Source organism: Patiria miniata, unplaced genomic scaffold, assembly GCF_015706575.1.
Source record: "Patiria miniata isolate m_02_andy unplaced genomic scaffold, ASM1570657v1 HiC_scaffold_4, whole genome shotgun sequence".
NCBI classification, from domain to species: Eukaryota; Metazoa; Echinodermata; class Asteroidea; order Valvatida; family Asterinidae; genus Patiria; species Patiria miniata.
In genome coordinates, this window is record NW_024037071.1 from 5,644,124 (window position 1) to 5,666,748 (window position 22,625).

The following is a 22,625-nucleotide window of genomic DNA, read 5'->3' on the forward strand; positions in this document are numbered from 1 at the left end:
CTTTGCACAGGCATCATTCTATATCTGAAACCTTTGTGAAATCACAATGGAATTGAAGTCTTTTGAAGAAAACGACCAGTTGTAAACTCGCCATAGCGCCCTCTGTTGGTGATGTTGCTCCGATCAGTTCTACACGAGGTTTTTCAAACCTCGGATCCAACATCGGTTTCGGTTTCAGGAGATTCTAGGCCCCTGACCTTGGCTATCCAGCTCAATATCAATTCCCATGATTATGGTATGGAAATTTGCTCATGAATACAGGCTTCTCGGTTTTAAATATAGAGATGTTGCCACTTAAACCAAAACGAAGCCGAGGTTTGAAAATGAGAAAGAAAGGCCGCAAGATGATCGTCAAGCAATCAACATATTCATCAAAGTAGCCAGTAGCAAAACGTCAGTAAAGTTATAACCCAATCCGATTTGAAATTATGGTGACGGAGCCATTACTGGAATGCTTCCCAGCTGCCCGAACTCCCATCACGTTGCAGCCATGCAGTAAAGAAAGTGCCATAGATCTCAATGATAAAACACTCCAAGTTCAGGAACAATTTTCACAACGCTCCAAGGTCACTTTGAAAGTTTATTTCATAATTGTTCATGTTCTGTTCGATTTTTGGGACACAAATTGGCAATGGCACACCAGAACTACGTTCTAATTGCCATTTGAACCATCCCTATTTTCAAGCAGCTTTGGGTGGTCCTATCAAATTAAAAATAGTATTTATAGTTTTCGACATGAACCCCAGGGCGTGATCGTTGCAGCGGCTCTTCTCTTTCCGCAAGGGAAAGCGATACGGGTGTGTGGTGTAAAGCCAGTATAAGTTCAGTTGGAAAGAGAATGCCATTTTTGCAATAATGGACTCGAAACTGAAGGAGCAATGATTAATGTGCTGTTGTGACATTCTTGGCACGCTAGTACAACCTAGGACGTGACCTGGCCACGTGATGGTATGTGTTGGGTCAACACTAACAATCACGGTGTTTATTGACAACTTTTATCAGCTCAATCCATTTTGGAATTAACGATGTACGACTGCCTGTGGCTTTCAACTAATATAATTTTGTAGGTCCCGACGATTTTTCAAATTATGTCTTTTTAACGAATATGTCTTTTCTAGTTTGGGCGACTGAAACCCCCTAAAAAGGCTTTGCTTTTGCACACAAGTAAGTCCTCCCTGACAAGAGTAGGGAACCAGTATATAAACATCGCAAAATGACTTTATTGTCGGTCCACAAGCCAACCGAAATTTGAGAAGTTTATTTTAGAAATTACATCACATATGTAACGAAAGTGCGTTCCAATAAGTTAAGTAAGTAGGTTAAAATTCCTGTCAAAAGTGGGTTTCCTTCTTTTTGCAGCACCCTGTAAAAACGAAACGACGCATAATCTTCAGCAAAGCATGGGACCTGTATAAACAGGAAGAAGGAAAAGTGTCATTCTTTTGGTTTAGGGTCAGTAACTTTTGTCAGGACATTCATGTTCAGTGTTTTTCTTACTCCGAGTGTTTCCATCTTGTTTCAATTGTTTTCCTGCTATGCCATTGTTATCCATTGGGATTATCATTATAGGAAGTGCGGCCGGTTACCTTGGACAGTGAGCTAAAATTAAAGAACAATGGCCAATAAGTTCTTAATGTTGTTGATTTTAGATGCTCGCTTCTTTACTTAAGCCTTGCTTTTAATTTGAAACAGTTGGCTCAACTTGCCTGTTTGGGGCAGCACCAAAAGAAAAAAAAAGCCACCGTCCCTTAAAGTAATATCACAAAGAATCTGTGAATGAATTTAGCGAAAGTGACCAGATTGCAGCAGTTTAAATCATTTTCAGTTTAAAGGGAATGTACATCATTGGCTTTTGCTGTAATTTTCGGAAATGAACTATTTGAGGGGTTAGTATAATAGATCAAATATTGTTACACTGAAGTTTTGTGTTCGAAAAGGTTGGAAAAACCAAGAAAAACAAGAATGTTCAAGTAGTCTGGTTCCCTGACTCCACAAAAGATAAAATGGATCAATTTATAGATGATGGAAAATTGCAAGGCAAGGGAACCAGTCTTAGCTGGCCTGCACCCGTTCATGAACATGTAACCAATAGCAAACAAAATTTGGACTGAAAAAAAATGGTGAATTTGGAGCCGTGGTTGAAAAATAGTTAGGTTTTTCCAACGCTGGTCGGCCGATCACCGTTGGAAATGTATACAAAAATACCATTTTCTCGAAAATGACTTCACACCAGGTGCCATAATTTTACAAGATGCTTGAGACAGTCATTTACCAACATCCTAGTAAGGTATGTCGTAAAAACTTGGTAGTTTTATTTTTCGATGTTTGCAAATGTTGTATATTCCCTTTAACTTTGGTTTATTTAATACTTGTACTGAAATAACACGTTTGCTTTAGAAGTCGAGGCATTTGTTTTGAAATTTAGGGAGCAGGAGTAGATTAATGGCGTGGAGGAATGTTGTCTTGAGCTGAACACAAACCTGTCACTTGCCCACGGTTTGAATTGACAGGCGTGAAATTAGCCTTGACCAAGGCTATCAGCTTGTTCCCATATGAGCTTGTTCCCGCTACCGCACACGGCGCGCGCAGCAACACAATGTTGTGCTATACCGTTAGCCCCAACGACCCTTGCGTGTGCTTTGTGTGCATGTACGTACGCCCCACACTCACTTCCGCAAACAGCCGTACAGTAAGTCGAGGCAGAAGATAGCCTTGACGCAACCGTGTATGCTGAATATGATAATTTGTTCGCGCTATGGTAAATAGTCTTCTCTCATTGGATAACGGCTGACAAAAATATGAATATTTATTAAATTGCATAATACGACCAAAGGATTATAAACCAGACGGCCTGTGGTGACAATAATTATTGTAAAACACCCCCTTAAAATCTTAAATAATAGTAGAATAATATTTATAAAGTTACACATAGTTTGGGTCGAAAATGAAATGAAAAGGATGAAAAATTAGACCTTCAAAAAACGGCAAACGGTACAAAACCGCACGCCGGCAAAAACGATGTCACCATGCACAGAGGCCACGTTGGGGCCGTCCACTGTAGGCACCGGCCCGGCTGGCGCCATGCAGTGAGACACGCTGCGCTTTCACGTTCAGCGGCCAAAAAAGCGCTCACACTCTATTGAGTATGTATCTACCGCTGACTTTTTTTGGGGGGGGGGGGGGGGAGGGGTATCTCTCCTTCAGCAAACTTATTCTGTAAGACTGATTTTAACTTGTATGAACAACTTATAAGTTATATGTCGTATGTACGACTAATATATCGACAGGGTACGACATATTTCGACAGGGTACGACTAATATCATCGACAGGTTACGACATATATGTCGACAGGGTATGACATATCAAACATATGACATAATGTCGACAGGTGCCGGTACGACATATATGTCGTGCATAAGTCGAGTCGACAGGGTACGATATATTTCGCATACGACAAACGACTTAATATCTCGTGTGTACAAAATATGAATTGTAACTCGTATGTTCGACTTGTTTGTCGATTATGTCGTACATACAACATATCTTGTGAGAACGACTTGTATCTCGTACGATTTACATCTACGACTTACATGTCGTACGTATGTCGTAGGTACGACATACGATTCATACGTACGCGTTAAAATACATGTGTCGTACGTATGAGATGTACATGTATGTTGCACATGGTACGAATTAAGGGAGAGTTTTTTTTTCACCATGTACCTGACAGTTTCGTATATTTCCATCTCAAAGTCAGTAGCTCGTTTCTTGCAGTTAATTCATACGGGTGCTTATAGATACGAGTTAACCTGCATTCGATTAAATGGGTACAATTTGACCTGGGTCCGAGTTGACCTATTCCCTACATTCGCTGTCCGGCAGAATAGCACGGGCAGGTAGCGGCGTGATAATGTACGCTGTTGCACCGACAAAATGTCGGCGGACGGTCTTGAACTGTCCAATTCGCAATACATTGGAAATATATCATTTTGAACAATTGTTCACTCATATAGCGGCATATTTTATTTGTTTGTAATAAAACTGGAGAAATGGTTTAAAATGGGACCATGGTTTGAGTGAACATACATGTACGTGGTGTATACAGTAATTTGCGGGTCATGAATATGTATATCGCGGGTCAAAGTTTACGGGCTTTGATTGGATATCGTGTAATGTATGCGCATCAGAAATTTTCGGCCGATTTCGGTCGAAACTATAAAGAAACACATAAGAATTCGCCACGGTTGCGTCAAGGCTATCTTCCGCCTCGACTTGCTGTACGTACGGCTGTTTGCGGAAGTGTGTGTGGGGCGTACGTACATGCACACAAAGCACACGCAAGGGTCGTTGAGGCTAACGGTATAGAACTACTTGTGATTGTGTCGCGGTGTGCGGTAGCGGGAACAAGTTCGTATGGGAACAAGCTGATAGCCTTGGTCAAGGCTAGCGTGAAATGAACACTCTTTGTCTAAACTTGAAGTTCGAGACCCCGAGTCCTTGACATCACTCCACTCAGCTGTCGACCCGTGAGCTGTTTGGATGAAGGAGTTTGTGTTTTCGTTCTTGTCAGGTTTTGGTTTCGAACCTTCGTACAGATTTAGATGCAGGATTTTCGTTTATCCAGCAGAGGCTGATTGTGATAGACTGTCAGTTTCATTCTCTTTATCGATTCCATATCGCCTATTTGACCGATGTCACGCGACACTTTATCGATACTTTACTTTCGATACTGATCGATTTTCGGGAAGCGATTGCCTTTGCTGCGAAAAGAAAATATTTCGTTTGGTAGCTATTGTAATATTTAATAAAACAAGTTTTACGCGGCAACCCTGACCTCAGAGCAAGGATATGGAAGTTTGGACCACTTGTCGAATAAAAAATATATATATAATTATGAAAGTTGTGTTACCTGTTTTGGGCTGAAGAGGAATACCTTACAATTCGTTTCCATCGTCATGGCAACAACGAGTCTAAGAGCTTTTCTTCTCAGCGATGGGAACCTAAAATACGGGATAAAAATTGAAATATATTTATTAAAAATGTTTCTTACAGTCATTTATTGATTTTTTTAATACATGCATGCGCATGCTGTGTGTTCCTGCCAATGGAATTTGTGTAGTTTATTTCTCTTTGTGAGAATGCTCAGTCAACACTGGCCATGTTTGATAGACTTGTCGATTTTTCATCGATATGTGATTAAGATGAAATAACAGACATTGGACCACCGCCAAAAATCTCAGATTCTCATGGTAACTAACGGACTGCTGTGACAGGACACAATATGGCTGCGGGGTACCAGTCCTGCTAGTTAGCATTGATTATGCTGGATATAGGTCGTGGTTTGTGATAGGCTGATAGTCGGGACCCCTGCCGTGATGAACCATCGTTGAAGAGGTCGGGTTGCGGCCGGCTACATTCTTGTTTCGGTTGAGACCACAGTCGCAAGCTCGCCGGTCGAGCAGTGATCGAAACCTCACCAATCGTCCAAAACTCTCGGTTCTCAAAATCAAAATAGTTTTCGGCGACATTTTGAGCGGAGAAATAAACTTCTTCCATGCATGTAATCGAATTTGGATGCTATCTGACGTTTGAAATGGTCTGCACATGAGCTCATCAAGTTGAACAGTCTAAAAATACGAGGAACACAATTTCTTCAATCCATCTATTTTGCTCCCGAGTTTCGGCAAGTACGGTTCAATTTCCTCTTTGTCAAAATGAAGATTCTTTGCTTTGTGTTCTTCGCATTACTTCTTCTCCTGCTGCAAGAATTCACCGTCTCCCAAGATGCTGAAAATAATGACAAGGCGATCGAGCCTCCAGCAGAAGAATGCAGTTGCGAGGGGGTGATTTGTGAGCCGGTCACCGAGGATAAGTGTCCACACGGCCTGGTGGATGATACAAGGAACCCGTGTCGATGTTGTCAACGATGCGGCAACGGGGAGTACGAGTTCTGCGATTCCGAAGATATTTCCGTCAAGGAACTCGCTGAGAAGAAACACAACTTTGGTCTGTGCGGGAAAGGGTTGACTTGCCGGGCTAACTACGGAGTACCGGTAGGGGCCAAGCCCGAGATGATCTGCTACTGTAGGGATGAAGGGATGGTGTGTGGTTCTGATGGGGTGACGTACGAGACGGAGTGTCGGATGCAGAAGATTTCCTTTGAGACGAGCCGAAACATTGAGACGAAAAAAACGGGAATGTGTAAAGGAGGTAGGGCAAATGATTCATTATACGTTTTTAATAATAAATTTCTTAAATTTTGATTGCTTCATTAAAGTGCTGCTGGGTGAAAAAGGTAAAGCCCGAGTCCGTATCATAGCGGCCATTTTGCTACGGCTAGGGCTCTTCTCCCTTTGCCGTCAATGGCAAAAGCCCTAGCCTCAGCCGCAAAATACCCGATTCAGACGTGGCCGTATTTTTGAAAATGAGGTGTTTTCCCTTGGGTACAGAACCAAACTTCACAAGCAAAATATTAGAGAAGTAGACATGCTAACATTACAAATAAGCTCGGTCAATCCAAATGTTTGTGACCCTTGCAAAAGAAGTGCTTATCTAAGCGTTTATGCTGTCAAGCGGTCTGTTCCTGAGTTGATATGATGCACAGCATGACATATCCAACTCCATACTGACCTCACTCTAATTGACCGCTTTGAAATTCGGACATCACAACAATGTCAATTAAATATTGATATTTTATTACTCTGTCATTGGGTATTGGTTATTTGGTATTGCTTATATTTTCTCTTAGTTACTGATGTCAACAGTTGTTAAGCATATCATTGGTTGAGTAAATGTGATGTAAGATTCCTCAGAATTATAGAAATTACGCACACAAGAAGCGTGCTTGAAATTCAAGTGTTTTTTTTTTCTATCAAAGCCCCCACAGTGGTAACACCGCCCAATGACGTCACCAACTCAACCGTAGGGAACGTGTATCTCCAATGCGAAGTGATGGGCAACCCCGTCCCCAGGGTGGAGTGGCGTAAGATCGGACCTGACGGCCCCGGCGACTTCCTACCCAGCGGTGACAGCGGTAGCGAACGGGTGACCATTCAGACCAGGGGCGGTCCTGAAGAGTACGAGGTTACGGGCTGGCTGCAGGTCATGAGGCTCGAGGTTGAAGACGGCGGCGAGTACGAGTGTGTGGGGGTGAATAAGTTTGGTCAGGACAGCGGAAGGGCCAGCATTGTAGTTGTGGAGAGAGCTCATCCAATAGGAACAGCCGAATAATTACCGTAGACATTCTGTTTATGTCTCATGCGCCCTCTCTTGACAAAGGACTGAAAATAACAGGCAGCTTGACAAGGCCCAGAGCTCACATATTATGCGAATATCGTATGCCCTAACTTTGTTTGATTACAAAAATACAAGACCTGAAGTTATATTAGCTGCCAGCATAAAAAAAACCGTGAATTTTTTAGATACAAATGGCTAGCTGTATTGGTTTTATATTCATTTCGTTTTATGTGTTTATGTTACAATTTACAAACTAGTGATCAAATGCTGCAACTAGTTTAGTGCATTGCATATAGGCTAATCATACAATGGCGATGTATGATTAGAATAAAATTGCAAACGGTGCAGATTAAAGTTTGACGTGATTAAGAAAAGGCAAGTCTGGTATTGTTCAAGTCAAAAGAGGGCGCCCTAAAAGTTGCAAACTCAAGTTGCATCTTTTTATAAAAGCTTAATCATTTTATAATCTGAATTGTTACCAAACTTGTGCTAACAACATTTGTTAAAAAGAAATGTACTTAACAATCTCGTACCAAAGCATATATGTTTAATACGACTATTATTATAATCCACACAAATTGTGATGGTGAAAATGTGCTATATATCCTTTGTAGTTTATGTAACACTTTAGTTGACTAGTACATTACTTTTGTATACTCAATTCGTGGAAACGACTCCACTGTACTATTTTAACACGAATAAGTTGGAAGATTAACAGGGGGACACAGTGACGCAACTAGGGACAAACTTCTTGGGTGGGGGCGCCTGGGGTGCACACATTTTTGCAAGGGGGGGGGGGGTGCACTCAAGGCAAACGGTAATGTATTTCGTTCAGTTCAATAATTGTTCAATTTTCTTTACGCAAAAATTTAAACAAACATTTGATTTTGTAAAATGTTATACATCATATAAATCATTTGGGTTAAATTTTGAAATTGACTGTTTTTATTGTCGCTTTCATCATTATTTTTTTTGATACCGTGCCTGGCCAAGGCTTATCACAATTCGATATCTGTCTACAAAGATTTAATACTCTGTAATGGTTTGTAGTGTTGTAAGTTTCATTTAAAAACTCACGTTCGAACGGAACAACCGTGTTTATGTAAATTTTCTGTTACTTAAATATTCAGATTAATCACCAGCTGTTATTGCGGCAGAAATGCTTACAGACACCGGTCGCTTTGCAAGGGCCTACTCGGCCAAAGATTAAGTCGATCTTGGCAGCTAGAAGTCTATTTGGCATTTGAAAAATCGTTGCCAGAAAATCTCAACACTTTAAACCGCGCAATCTCTTGGGAAAAAGACAGCTGTAGAGAACAGGCGATAGTAAATTTGCTTGGTATTTCCGCTTCCTCTTCGAACGTTTATATTGATTCCTCTGCTCTTGAACCAATTTTACAAGTAATGCCAAACCAGTTTCCTGTTCTAGTCAATATTCCTTCAATTTATGCAAACATGTTGGAGTCATGGATATAGAGGAGTGTCTGGGTCAAGTGGGTCGATGTATGTTGAATCAAGTAACGCTACTGTTAGGAATACATGACGGTTTACAGCCCTACCTCGACTCCCCCCTCGGAGTACGGTAAACACCGAACGGCACTTGACACAACAGCGAGGTTTCAGAAGAGGGTGCCTATCTAGCCCCGACCACGTCAGACAAGCACGGCTGTGACCTGGGCTTGCTCGTATTCTGTACGACACTTCAGTTGGCGCATGGCCAATGATCGGGCAAATACTGCCAAGAAATAATGCATTTCAATTGTATGCTATAGTTATTCGATCACCAACACTGTCTAGCACTCGCTAGGGCTCCAATTTTTTAAATTTCGGTTTAACCCCAGTCTGGTCGTGTCACTGCGCTGCCCGAACTACGTTAATTCCGAGTACTAAGACTTCAATGTGCTACCATGACAACACTGGTCATCAACCATAACACGCCTGCTTGATTAACTTGTACAAAACTACCCGTCACAAAGCGTACAATTGATAATCATTCATAAGGACATTTACAGGGCGTTCTTTCCAAATTGCCGAGACTATACAAACCGACAAGTGCAATATTTTATTTGTTTGACGATTTGATAACTGAAGGTTAACCGCCTGAACGCGTGATTTTATTTTGATTGATATTAAGTGAGGAGGATAAAATTGATTTGAACTTTTACGAGTCTAATTGGATGTCATGATTATTCCCAGGGTTTTAATCTGACAAGCGCCTGGGGTAATATTGGAATGGAATTATTGAGGATGTCTTTGTTGTGAGTTACAATGCTGGGAAACCAGTCTACCATGAGAAAACGGCCGTGTGAATCAACGATGGGCTAGCTACCCAGCCCCCAGCGGTCAACGGTCTGAGTTTACTCGCGTGACGGATTTGTGTTGCTGCAAGTGCGCATGCGTGCACGAGGTTTGCGTAATTTCCCCGTTGTCTACACACTCTTCCACCATGCACTCCCAATTAAACGCAATTCAATCATAAAGACAAATTCATCACTTTACAGCGGTTTAGGTTCCCACGCCCTGCGTCGAGATTGGAGTCTTTCATAACTTGTGTCGATGACTTATCGGGGAGTTGATTATACTTTGAAGTGATCACGTCATGATGACGTCACGATCACTTCAGCTTTTTACCTTGGTATTTATGTCACTAGGGACAGAGGGCATAGTTCTATACCTATATTCTTTGTTAACGGTACATGTTCATGATTTAATTACTTTTATGCCACACAATACATGTATATATTATTGGGCAAAGCACAAAATTGAATTTACGTCACCCCGATGCAAAATTCCATCTACACATTTAACACTCTTATCTTCTGCTCAAAATATTTATCATCGGGAACGAAGTCACGGTGGACAGTTTGGTGTAAATACTGGAATTAAGTGACAATTTTCTGATAACTAGTTGGCCTAAATAGTCAAAATAGCCTACATGTAGTTAACACGGATTTCTACTCCAAAGTTAAGAGCAAGCGTCCAATCTCTGTACTTGAACTACAAGTCACCAAACACAACTCAATGAACTTCTGCGTGTTTTCCGCTCTCACGCTCTGAGGCGTACACCGCTCACTCTCAGCAACCGTCGAGTGTTCAAATCCGGAGGGACAGAAACACCCAAAGATTGGAGGCAGATATTCCCTCAGTTTTGTTGTTTGAACTGGTCATCCATCAGTGAAATCAAACAACTGTAAAAACGACTGCTGTACAATCACCACAGAGCGATAAGGCACAATGAAAAAATGATTAATATGATGTCTAATTTTGCATGTGAATGCGGCATAACGCTTAAACACAAAACGGGTCAATAAAACCTTTGCACTGCAGAGAATTTATTCCAATCGTAAACAATTTTAATTATCTAGACTAAATTTTCAGCTAAAAAAAGACGCTTAAAAATCTTACCTATTTGACGTCTATTTTCTTGAGAATGAACACTAATTGTTACTTAGGGATAGGTTGTTTCATTCACGCAGAGTGCATGAAATCCGAGATTTTATACGTTGATATCGAACTAGGAGTAGCCCGCTAAACGTAATACACTACACGGAGCCAGACTATTGCCAACCTCCGTTGCCATAGCAGCGTGTCACTGACACCGGGGCTATTTGTTGCTCTACTGATAGAGCTAGAATAAGGACATCAGTAAAACAAGGATATCAGCATAAGTTGTGCATGCTTGCGGTAGAGCAGCTAGTTCATGTCCATAAAATGGGAGTCGAGTCCGGTGCCCCAGCTTTTATCCAAACTCTTTGCCGCCCCCGGCGCGAGCCTTCGGATTGTCTCCCCCGAGAAGAGCTTGGTCCTCCCCGCCGAGTCGAGAGCGCGCCGTCGGTGATTTCAACGCGGAAGGCTTCATCCGCGGACTCCAGTTCTGCCAAATCGTTTTCTCACCGTGGGAATGTAGACACGCGCCCGCTAACCGCTTATACGAGGACTTCCTACGAGCAGTTCTGGTAGGTATCTCAAGTTATGAGCTTGTTGATGTTTTCAACGAGATTTTCATCTCGTTATGAAGCAAAATTGATCAGATGTGAAGATGGGTTGAAATAAATAATCACTTTGTAGATTTTAGGTCCAAAGACGTTGCCAAGGTTACGCCAAATTGCCCTTGATGATCAAAACGTGTTTTTGTTTCAGTTACAAAAATACAAAGACCCCTGCAAGTTTTTTTTCCCATTTTTGATTTAAAGACCTTTATGTCTGAGCAATTTATTGTCTTTCAAGTTGCAGCCACATTTCGTTTGCGTTTCAGACCTTTTTACGGGTTGAGCCAAACACGTTCGCTTCTCGGGCAAAATAAGTCAACAATTTGCACTTCGCGTCAATTCTTTTCTTTAGCAAATCATTTTGCTAAAACGTGTTTGCTTTTCAGCTCTTGGGAGTTGACCACTGGCTTATAATTATTAGTTTGCAGAGTCGGTGGAACGAAACATCTGTAAAACGATGCACTGTAATCAATTAAGAAGTGCTAATGGAAGGCTAGATAAACTATATAGCATTATTTACACACGTTACGCATAAGTCGGTGGATCCGCCTTTGTCCGGTTCAGAAGTCGGAATACATGTAGTTTTGTTTGCAACATGGTTTGAAACTATCACCCCATCTCGTACCCCATTGTATGTCCCCCCCCCTCCCAACTCCCCGCACCCAAAAAGGTGGTTTGGGCCCGCTTTCAGGATTTCAAGTGGTGTGCAAATTAAAAAGATCCAAGAAATCGGATCAACTCTTATAACTGTTCCTTGTTCTATCCTATACACTCCCTATAAATACAACAACTCGTGCGCGCAGACTAATTTAAAATGTTTTAAAATTATTTTTACAACAGAAACTTCAAGTGTTCAAAACGCATGATTTTTCGATTTTGTGGAGTTAGTGAGAAACGTCATCTTCTAATAAAAGACAGTTGTGGCGGTGTAAGTCGGGCTACTGGAAGTTAATGTGGACCTTTCTGTTGGCAGGCCGCAGGGGCTAGGAGGGGGGTGCATTCACATCAGGTGCACCCCACCCCCTTGGTGAGGCCTAGTTAGCCCCTCCCCTAAATAAGTTAAACGCCATCGTTTGTATCCTATGTTTACGCGTATATATACCGTTTGGGTGACGTTTGACTTTTGAATCTTTTCGGAGGATTATTAATTGTACCATCGATATGTCCTCCATCCCAACTACAAAGACCAGATTGCTACAGAAAAAATGAGGGTTTAATTGGGCATTTTATGTACTCTTTGGCTTAGACACTAATCACAAATCTCCATAATTATTTGCTCGTCGGCAACACGTACTCAGCCTGCGGCCTTAAGCCTAACTTACACAAAGCGGCCTCAGCTGATTCCCATCACTTTGTGTACACGTCACCATGGCGGCAACAAAAAGGGCGGGAATGCCCTACTCGCGGTTATGCGTTGCGGTTATGGTTGTGCAAATCGGAATGGAAGAGAAGAACTTTCATCCCTTCAATGTCCTCCTGCTTTGACGACTGCATAATTATTGTTCCGGAATATCTTGGTTTCACAATGATAACTGAATCTGCTTGTCTATTTGCTGCAAATGGATCAACAGTCCAACAGCATCACTGTAGGATCTTTGTGCGAGAAAATTTTTAAATAAAAAAAGACGCAGTATACGGGGACAATTCCAGACTTTTATCGCACTCAGAAGAATCAAGGACGAAGTCTGAATGAGGTTTTACCTCTCGTCTTCTCAACAAACAACAGACGGCCAACCTTTTCTCGAGAGTTTTTTAATCAGATCTCAAAACAACTACTGTAAAGAAGCGATCTGATAATGCCGGACCCCAAGAATTTATGATAAATTCATAAATTTAAAGTTACTTGGCTGATTCTGACACCCTCCTCCAATAGACCTATACCCTAGTCTATGGAATATCTCTTTGCATGCATAGCAAGGGTCTATGATATGCCAGCAGATTCGCATATTAATTATGCAAAACAAGACTGCGTCTTGACCTCCAGATTCTGACCATTCACCGGGCGCCTTCTATCAGGTCTTCCGTAACCCGTTGTCTTACAAAAACGTGGCATCCAAATTGACCAATCCACAGCTTAGTCCACACTTCAGATCGAAATGACGTCATAATTTCTAAAGTCGACTCCGATTGGTTGGCGCGGGGTCTCATAACATTTGCATTGCTGGATACGGAGGGCTCTGTTGGACAACGGTTGATACTCAGACTACCAATACCTATAACACTTTGTCCAATAAGAGGGGCTGTTTATTGCCCATAAGGGCTATTCGAGAATAAACACATGAGACTTCATCCCATTATTTAACACAATCTTGACTGTTCAGTTCAACACCCTCCTGGTTGATGTTTGGTGTCGTTAGCCACGTCTTAATCCCATCAGACCGACTTAAGCAGCTTATCAAGGTAGCCCTTTATACTCGCATTATACAGTTGTCAAAATAATCTGCCGATTATCGACACCACATTTCAAAGTATATATTTATTATTCGTCACTATAGAAACGAATGTGTTTTGAGTGCGAGCCAAATAAAACACCGTTTGTATGAAGTGAAACAAACTTTTTTTCCTTTCTGAAGAAAAGAAAGGATTTTTTTTAGGGAAAGTACCTTTTTTTATTGGAATGCTTTGCTGGATACCGCGATATTCATCTTGGTGGGTGTAAAGGTCTCCATGCACAGTGTGACTGCGTGACCCTGAATAGTGATAAGCCACTTGATGCGGGTTTCTGATCAGACAAGCGAAGCAGAACACTGTTCGGAAGCTAGTCAGGCGGTTGTGGTTGTACAATATCTGTATGGGTCGAGCAACCATAGCAACTTGGCACATTTTGTTCCTAAAAATGCCGCAAATGTTGCCTCAATGTTGCAAAGATGCTGCTGGGATAGCACTAAAAGGACCATACTTTTGAAGCGTCGTCGTCAGTATGGGAACGGGCAATATCTCGCCTCCATGTGATACAACCGACACATGTACATATACATGTTCGCTTCCAAGGTATGTCACGATCAGTGGAAGTTAAAACTCTTCCCAATTTTGGGGACACCAGAATTTTGAGTCTTATAAAAAATACATTGGTTTCATTGGTTCTTTTCATAAACATAATATAAGGAGCTTCTGAAATCGCAATTAATTCTCGGAATTGGCTTGGAAAAAACGAAGAGCAAAAAAAAGGCTTCGTGTGGAACACTAATTCTTGAGAACAATTCATTTCTAATCGAAATTTATACGTCTTCCTTGACAAATTTGACGATGCCGAAATGTTCTTGCTACTAATTTTTAAGCGCTTTCAAATTAGTAAGTCAATCTGCCCATTGCGTTCAAATACGTCGCGTATATGCACCATGACGACCGCGTGAATTGTGTTGAGTGTAATACAGGTTCTATAGGATTGATAAAATCCGGTATGCATTTTACCTGTCGGTACCTATTATATTGAGTGGTTTCTTTTCCTACCTCCATGGAGTATATTTGTATAAACCAACCATCCACAACACGTTCTGATCTGGTTCGCTGAAATGTAGCTACACCCCGCAAAGCTATTCAAATGTATTAATAGAATATCTAAAGAGTTGAGTGCACCGTGCATGCAGCTCTTTCAAAAGCTCGTTGTCGATTTGTAAACTTGTCTAATTGATTGATCGTAAAGTTTGACTTTTATAACCAATATATAATACATGAGGAAATCTTTCACACAACCGATTGCAAAATAATTGTGTTACCATGCCAGAAACTATATCCTGCTCTTTTTCTTGTAGGTCTACGTGTACCAAATTCACAGTTTGTGATTTGGCACTGCTACGGTATTAGTATCGAATGGTTTCATTGAAATTATTGAAATAGTTTTTCTGTCAAGAATTTTTTTTTATCCAGGTGCTAATTACCTTGATTTATTTTCTGATTTTGATGAAGTTCGACGTAAATGGCAAATAGACATACACGAAAACCTGGAAATAGTTTGAAAACTACTGAAATTCGAACACACAAGACAGCAAAATGCGATTTGCAATAACTATTTACATTTGAGAACAAAGCCCTGTCAAGTATATGCTCCATAAGTGCACACAATTGTATTGGATATCAGAAGGTGGGACGAAGACTAAGCAACGCATTATACAAAGTCACAGACTGGAATAAATAAACCCTCAACTACGAGACTCGATGAGCTTTACAACAATGTTACAGGTGTATTGCCAGATTGATTTCCAGGGATCCGTGTCCCGCTTGTAAATGTAGAAGACGCAGTGCCTGTTAATTTGCGTTGAGACAATGTTTGTGTGGAACCGAATGCTTTTCACGTACCAGACGATTTGTTACTTACAGGCATGCAACTGTTCCTCGGATCAGCTGATTTCCTCTTTTTTTACTTCCCATGTGTGCCATTGAAAATAGAAAAACACTGTACAAAATCTGGGAAAAATTTGAATTTCCTCTTTTTTGTGTGATTTCCCAGTTGCATGCCTGTACTTAATTCAGACGAAGTATGGTGATTTATAGGCACATTATGACAGAAAGTGGATTTTTCTAGCTCGTAAAACTCAGCTCAGTCTCATTGGAAAATCCACTTCTTTTCGGGTTTTGATGCGCTATGTTCGGGTTCTCAATTTTACTTTGCCCCTTTTAGTGCAACCGAACTAAACTTCAACTTAGCTATAAACTTTGGGTAACTTAAAATCAACACACAAACATTGGTTAAAGGTTATTCTGTTGTGTTTTCGTAACTATGTCAACGTACGAAAACACATGCTAACTACAAAATAACTGAAATTAAATGTATATCCCATCGCTTCTCGACTGTGTTGAAAAATGCAATAAATTAAAAAATGATGAGTAAAGTGCTAATTGCCTTGTTGCCATAGTTACAATCAAATGTCAACAATTGGAAGTACAGATTTTTTACATGATCTTGATCATTACTGTTTGCATTGTTGTGTGCAGAATATATTCTGTTCTCGTTAGACGCCAACATAGCTTTTGGATTCGTAAACAAAGACGACTCCGATTGCTACCATAGTTTAAAAAAAGTTGCACTTTGCTACTATTAAGGGGCGATACGGTGTTAAAATTGATCCACTTTACGATAATGGCTGACACTGAGGTATAAAGGTTACGAAGTCTGCATAAATCACAATAGTTTGCCGAAACAACTTGTTTAAAAATACCTATAAATGCATTTTGAAGTTGTAATTCGTGTCATTCATGCCCTTTTTATTTCATTTGATGGGAGAGCTGCATGTCGTCCTCACGAAGTTAACTTGATATACGATAGATTAAATGTTCATATATTTTTGTTCAGTCTTTTTTGGGGACCTGAATATTGAGAAAAAGAAAGTGGTACAAATGAGACAGACAGAGAGGCAGACAAACCAATGGACTGTTCAACAAAAAAATAGACGAAGAAAGTATTAGATGAGTGAGAAAAAAGTCTAAAAGTTTAAACGTTCGGCCACATTTCATTTTCCGCCTCTTTCCTCTGATACCCTGCAGTTAATTCTTTTCTACACTTCTCAAACCAAAGGATATTTGCTCACAAGCAAAAAGGTACATAGGAGCATTCGCTGTTTCAGCATTTATATCGTTTGAAGCAATAAAACAATTTCAAAATCTTTAAGAAGGGTGCGTCTATCAACTAACTTGTTGAAGTTTCAGCTCAGTGGATACTATATTTGAGAAAACAGAAAACGTACGCACAATGTTTTTGTCTATAACTGGATTCCGTTGCTAACGCACGTAAAACAAAAGTAAATTTGCACCTTAAATGATTGTTTTCTTCCGAATGATACCATTCAGGGCTGAATAATTCCACAGGGTAGTCGGTACCCTATCTTCACGTGGAGCAGGTGTTTTCTCGTTAAAACGGTTGGTATACGTTTCCAGGTGATTGCAAAATGTTCCTGATATGATTTAGTAAGAATGTTTTTGTCATTTTTTGTTTAGTTTGAGTGGTGGAGGACAAATCAATTACCCATCGAAACCAAGGCAACAGCAGAAGAGCAAGAGGAGCCAGGAACCGCTAGTGTCCTTACCTGGTTACCATGACAACCACAAGAAAGGGAGCAAGAAGGACGGTCGTTACGTAACACGGAGCGTTCCGGTGCGTTCGGCAAGACATAAAACAGACAATGAAGGTATGAATTGAACATGATTTATTGGTGCGAGGATAAAGGAGAAATTCAAAAGATATTGGTGGTTGCAAACCTTTTACACATAAAGTATTGTTGATTCGTTTTGTTGCTGGCTTGCTTTTATATTTTTAATTTTTGTTTGAAAATAATATTAATCAGTTTATTTTAATGCAGGGCCTTAATGAAAACCAGCTTTTTGCTGTTTGGGTTTACCCTGGATAAATAAAGGAATAAATAAATAAATAAATAATAAATAAATTCTTCGTTGGGACAAAGAAATTTTACTTTGGGGATTGCTCTTCACGAGTTTATAACTACATTATTGGTAACAAATCTTGACTGTTTTCAAATAGCAATTTTAAATTTCCTTAAACATTCCTAAATTTGTTGGTGAAATTTTTGCAGATCGTGGAAGCAACTCAGCACCTAATGAAGTCAGTCACCGTCATACCAACCATGATAGACATCCTCGGGTGTCCATGCCTAGACTGCCCAAGATTAATAATCTACTGAATGGTAAGAGAATATCCTCCTGGTAGGGGAAAATATCCTTTCTCAGTTTTTTGTAAACAATTTTCGTTTGAAACAAATCCAGATTCCCTTTAAAAGAAATAAGTACATGAATACTAGTGAGGTTTGTAACACCATGTGGAATAATCTCTCTAAACTCTTACTGGTTGGTTGTTTCAGAACCACACTTCTTCACAAAATAAATTCTTCCACATGGTGTTACAGCAAACCACACTAGTATACACTACCTCGATGCAAAGTTTCGAATCTTATTTAAGTACATGAAGTTCGCCTGGCCGACTTGAGTTCAGCTCGACTCTAAAACGGTGCAAGGATTGAATACTGAGGGTTTGAGCAATTAACAGTACACTGACAAGAATATTCGTGATGAATTTTCTCTTACAGAACCCCTTCAGCAACAGGTTCATGGGACCTCTACGGCCACAGAGGCGGGCAGGAAGGAACCACAAGGGGGTAAACGATGGGCATCTTCCTGGGCGGATGCCAGGGCCAACTCATCCACACTGGGAGAAAATAGGCAAGCTAGTACTCACATCCATCAAGATGGGGACATTATGAGGAAATAAATTATGGGGCCCTAAGATGTTTCGATCCTCTGGGGATCTTTCTTATTTTGGATGGAAACAATTTTTTTCAGGTCAATCCAGTTAGTAAGCAATTTGTAGCAATTTCAAACAATTTTTGTTTTACAAAATCAATTATGCTTTGCAAACATTGTCTAATGGGGTGTGTAGATTCTAACCCAACCAAGTATTACAGCATTTCTCCAGGATTGTGTCGGATTTAGAGAAGTATGTCTCTAAGACAATCCTGTTAGCTTCAGCTTCTCAAGATCATGTCTCCATCTAATATAATGACTTACTGTACTCATATTTTGTTACTTTGCCCTTGTTGGAAATAGATGTAATTGAAGTTTAACCGATTCAAAAATATTTCACAATTAACTAAACACTTGACTACTGTAGCTTCCAAAAATAATTAAAGCCCTTTCCATCTTAACAATTCATGGCTCATTATGAGAAACGTTTATCATTTTTACAGTGTAAAGTAACGTTGAAAAGGGAAATTCAAGAAGTATGTAAATGCTATTACTGATAGGAATTATTTCAACTCTTTCAACAGAACTGCAGCTGACAACTCACACCAACCTGTTGGTGATTCTAACCACAAACTGGACCAGGCAAAGGACCTTAATAAGACCCCCTCACCCATCAAGTCAACCTCACCTAGAGTGCCAAATGGTTCCCCAGTCAAACCTCCAAAAGAACCAGAGGACAAAGTTCCTGTCAAGGAGAACGGGGTGAAAAGAACTGAAGCTCAAGAATCAAAACCCCCAAACAGTCAAGTTGCAAAGAGTAAAGTTGAAACAGTAAGGGAGAGTAGGTTGAGACCTGAGAGACGAACGCAATCAACATCTCAAATTGATACCAAAACCCCAAAGACTTTGTCAAGTCGAAGCAAATCCAGTGCCGTTCTTACCAACACCCAAGAGGTGACGAGACAAAACTCGCAAATGCTTTCAGCCTACTCATCTTCAACTGCATCGTCATCGTCTCCTCGTCGTGACGTCCCTCAAGTCCGAGTGAGCACCGTCTCCCGTGGGAGCCAGAGCACCAGTACAACACTACGCAGCAAACCGCAAGCAACTCAGAAGAAGCGCTTCCGCAAGCCTGTTATCATCACCAGAAAGAGCGTAGTCAAGCAAAAGACGTTACAGTCGGTGTACGGGAATAAGACATACAAGTATCAGAGGCAGGTGAGGGTTCTGCAGAAGATGGAGCAGATACAGAGAAAAGAAGTAGAGGAGTACAACCGAGAGCTGAAGGAGAAAGAGAAACAAAGAATGGACAGCATCGTCAGGCAGAGAATGGCTCTCAAAGTGGTAGGTGCTTCAATCAGGACTGCAGTCAACTTCTCAGTCGATCAATCCCAAGTCAAGTCTCATCTATTCACATGAGCTGTGAAAAAAGGCATTTCTTTGTTATTTTTCATGCTGGTGTTTTGCGACATTATCTGAGACATTGACTTGTGATGTATCTTGTGAAGGATTACAACATGGCAAGAATGTACTAAAGATGGAAATTACTTGAAGACTTTATCACATGTGTTCCTGTTTGGTTTCAGGTGAGAGACAAGTTTGACGAGGAGCAAGTCCGTCGTTTCCGTCGTCAGTACGTCTCCTGGAAGAGCGTCGAGGAAGACCGTCTCAACCGCACCAGCGAGACATATGGCCTACCGGACTTCATCTATGACGACCGGTACGAGAAGACACTCAAGACTCCTCCAGCATCCAGCAAGAAAGCTCCCAAGAAGTTCCAGAAGTATGCCACCTGGGTCCGCAACATCAAAGTGTTTGAGAGGCTGCTGAATCCCAAGATTGGAGGAAATCTGGAGGAGGTCTTCAAGACAAATACGAAGACGATTGTTGAAGGGATTGACACAGTCAAATTGGATAATGATGGTGAGTTTAACATAGACATGGACTGGCCAATTTTGAAAGTATGGAGGAAAGGGACGACTTGACGACAAAATTAAACCCAGTATTGCTACTGATGATTCGTGTTGTGGAAGACTTTTCCCCCCGAGTTTTGAAATGACAACTTCAGGCTATCACAGATGCAGAATATTGATTACATGTTTATACTGAAGTTTCAAGTATTATAGAGGGTATTAAATTCAGTAGCAAATAAAACTCCTTCAATGTGTAATTTGCATGAAATATAAAAATATTGCGTTTGCACATAGAGGTAATATAAATCTAAATCATTGTGGTTTTGAACCTTGGAAAACAATGTCAGTTTATCCAGGGAAACTCTCAGAGACGCTGAATTTATACAATGAGCATCTTTTTCTACTTGCAGATTCGTCACCTGCCAAAGAAGTGAATGTAAAACGCCTAATTGGCTCTGCAAAGAAACTACTAACAGTAACAGCGACCATGGGTAGGTGGAGATGTGTTTGTCTGATGACTCCAATCATCAATAATCTGGTGTTTTTACTTGAACATCATCAACATTACGATACTTACTTAATGTTAATCATTGGCATGAAAGAAAACAAATTTGGAGCAGTTGAAGATTAAATTATTAAGATGGACAAACAGAAGGCATTTATCTTGTTCTTTTTTCAGAAAATTTACCAAATTTAGTTTGCAAACAAATATTGAGAAAAAACGAGTAAGGGAAACATCAAGGAAATAAAATCACTTAACTATATGGAAGGAAAATTCACTGTGTTAATTTTGTAAGTAGTAATTATCAATTTAAGCTTCTTCACCAAAATGCACTTGTCTGGCATACCTATTGGCAAAAACAAAAGCTACCCCCCCCCCCCAACAAATTTGTGGATATAAATAATTCACTGCATCTTTATAAATAACAGTAAGAGGGCATACCATGTAGTTGTCTTGAAAATATGTATTTGGAATTCGACTCTGAGTTATCAAAGATTTCTGTGCAGTTTACAGGCCAACTTCATATTTGTCTTTATCTCGTTTTTATCACAGATGACATTTCCGAGGTATCGTCTTATCAGGAAGATGAACTGAGTGACGATGACTCCCTCGACCTGAGTGATGACGAAGATCAATGATTGGCTGAAAAATAGTTGTCATGACAACAGAGCCCACATGATAATAATCCTAATTCACAGATTGGTTTAGGCCCAGCCATCAACACATTTCCAATTTCACGTTAACAAATTTGTTGTACCATCTATTTTCAATACCAGCGGAATACCTGAGTTGGGAATTACTATTTAATTTGATAAGTGAAATGGAAAGTTTATTAGTATTTAACTATTTGCCAGCAGCCAGCTATTTTATTGGATCAGACAGGCAGTCAGAGGCAGAAAACTGATACCTTGGCGTGACTTCTACCGAATGCCATTCTAGAATCACGCTGATTTCTATTACTTCCAAGATTCCAATCAAGTATATTTGAAACAGTTGGAAGGAACTGATCAACGAAATTGCTTCAAGATGGACTGATGCATGCAGTCATTCTGATAGACTTCAGTGTCCATCAAAAAAAAATAGAAAATCAATTAAATAATGTCACCTAAATGTGAACCAAAATCTTATTCTTGGGTCAACCTGGTTAACTCATAACACTTGTGGTTTGGGGCAAATCTAGAATGGGTGTAACTTTCTTATATTTAATTGCATCACACAAGGACCAGTTATAATGTAGGCAGAGAGGTCACTAGTGTTTGCCAAATTTTCAGTGCTAAAAAAATTGTGTACTTTTTAAAAATTATTATCAGATGTGTCAAAGTTAATGACGACCCAAGTTGAAATTTTTATAAGGGGCCTATGACTACAATTCTTACTTCTTTTTTCAAAAGGCAGAAATTTGCCCGTTCCATCAGCTTTTTATCAAAAAATATGGAAATCACTGTTCTTTTTATGCATTCAAGATTCTTAGTAAAATATCCTTCTATATACGCCAGTATACTTTCTATGTGTTTAAATATGTATCGTGGTTTGTGTGGGCAGGGATGGCCAAAATGTTTGGTCAGATCGATATTTCGTAACATATATTTTAAACAGAAATAATGTGTCAACACATTTGTTTACGTGAATTGTGTAACTAATGCGTGCCAACTGTTATTAAGTGACATGAATATTTAACTGTTTTACCATAATTATAAATACAATGTACATTTTTATACGTACTTTTAAGGTGAAACGATTGCCAAATAAATTTGTATGTGTATTCATTCTTTGAGTGAAAGTGTGTCTTTCAGTGT

General features: G+C 40.1%; 2 protein-coding genes across 4 annotated transcripts in view; both read left to right on the top strand.

Annotated features, from left to right (window-relative positions):
• The window catches only part of LOC119739718 (AF4/FMR2 family member 2-like), a 28,158-nt gene extending 5,563 nt beyond the window's left edge, over positions 1 to 22,595 (top strand). The window contains exons 1-8 of one of the 3 annotated variants that reach the window (XM_038214746.1): positions 10,915 to 11,193; positions 17,158 to 17,348; positions 17,751 to 17,861; positions 18,261 to 18,393; positions 18,999 to 19,758; positions 20,001 to 20,337; positions 20,738 to 20,818; positions 21,382 to 22,595. In XM_038214746.1, coding sequence (XP_038070674.1) covers positions 10,949 to 11,193; positions 17,158 to 17,348; positions 17,751 to 17,861; positions 18,261 to 18,393; positions 18,999 to 19,758; positions 20,001 to 20,337; positions 20,738 to 20,818; positions 21,382 to 21,467 — 1,944 coding nt within the window. In that variant the 5' untranslated portion in view covers positions 10,915 to 10,948 and the 3' untranslated portion in view covers positions 21,468 to 22,595. Of the gene's footprint in view, positions 1 to 10,914; positions 11,194 to 13,829; positions 14,218 to 17,157; positions 17,349 to 17,750; positions 17,862 to 18,260; positions 18,394 to 18,998; positions 19,759 to 20,000; positions 20,338 to 20,737; positions 20,819 to 21,381 lie in introns of those variants that run through there. The other 2 variants (XM_038214747.1, XM_038214748.1) reach the window with 2 other exon arrangements.
• On the top strand, positions 4,454 to 8,326 carry LOC119739720 (insulin-like growth factor-binding protein-related protein 1). The gene is made up of 2 exons (XM_038214752.1): positions 4,454 to 6,211; positions 6,879 to 8,326. Exons 1-2 carry the CDS (start codon positions 5,716 to 5,718, stop codon positions 7,229 to 7,231), a joined length of 849 nt encoding a protein of 282 aa, XP_038070680.1. The 5' UTR covers positions 4,454 to 5,715; the 3' UTR covers positions 7,232 to 8,326.
• Positions 22,596 to 22,625: the final 30 nt, after the last annotated feature.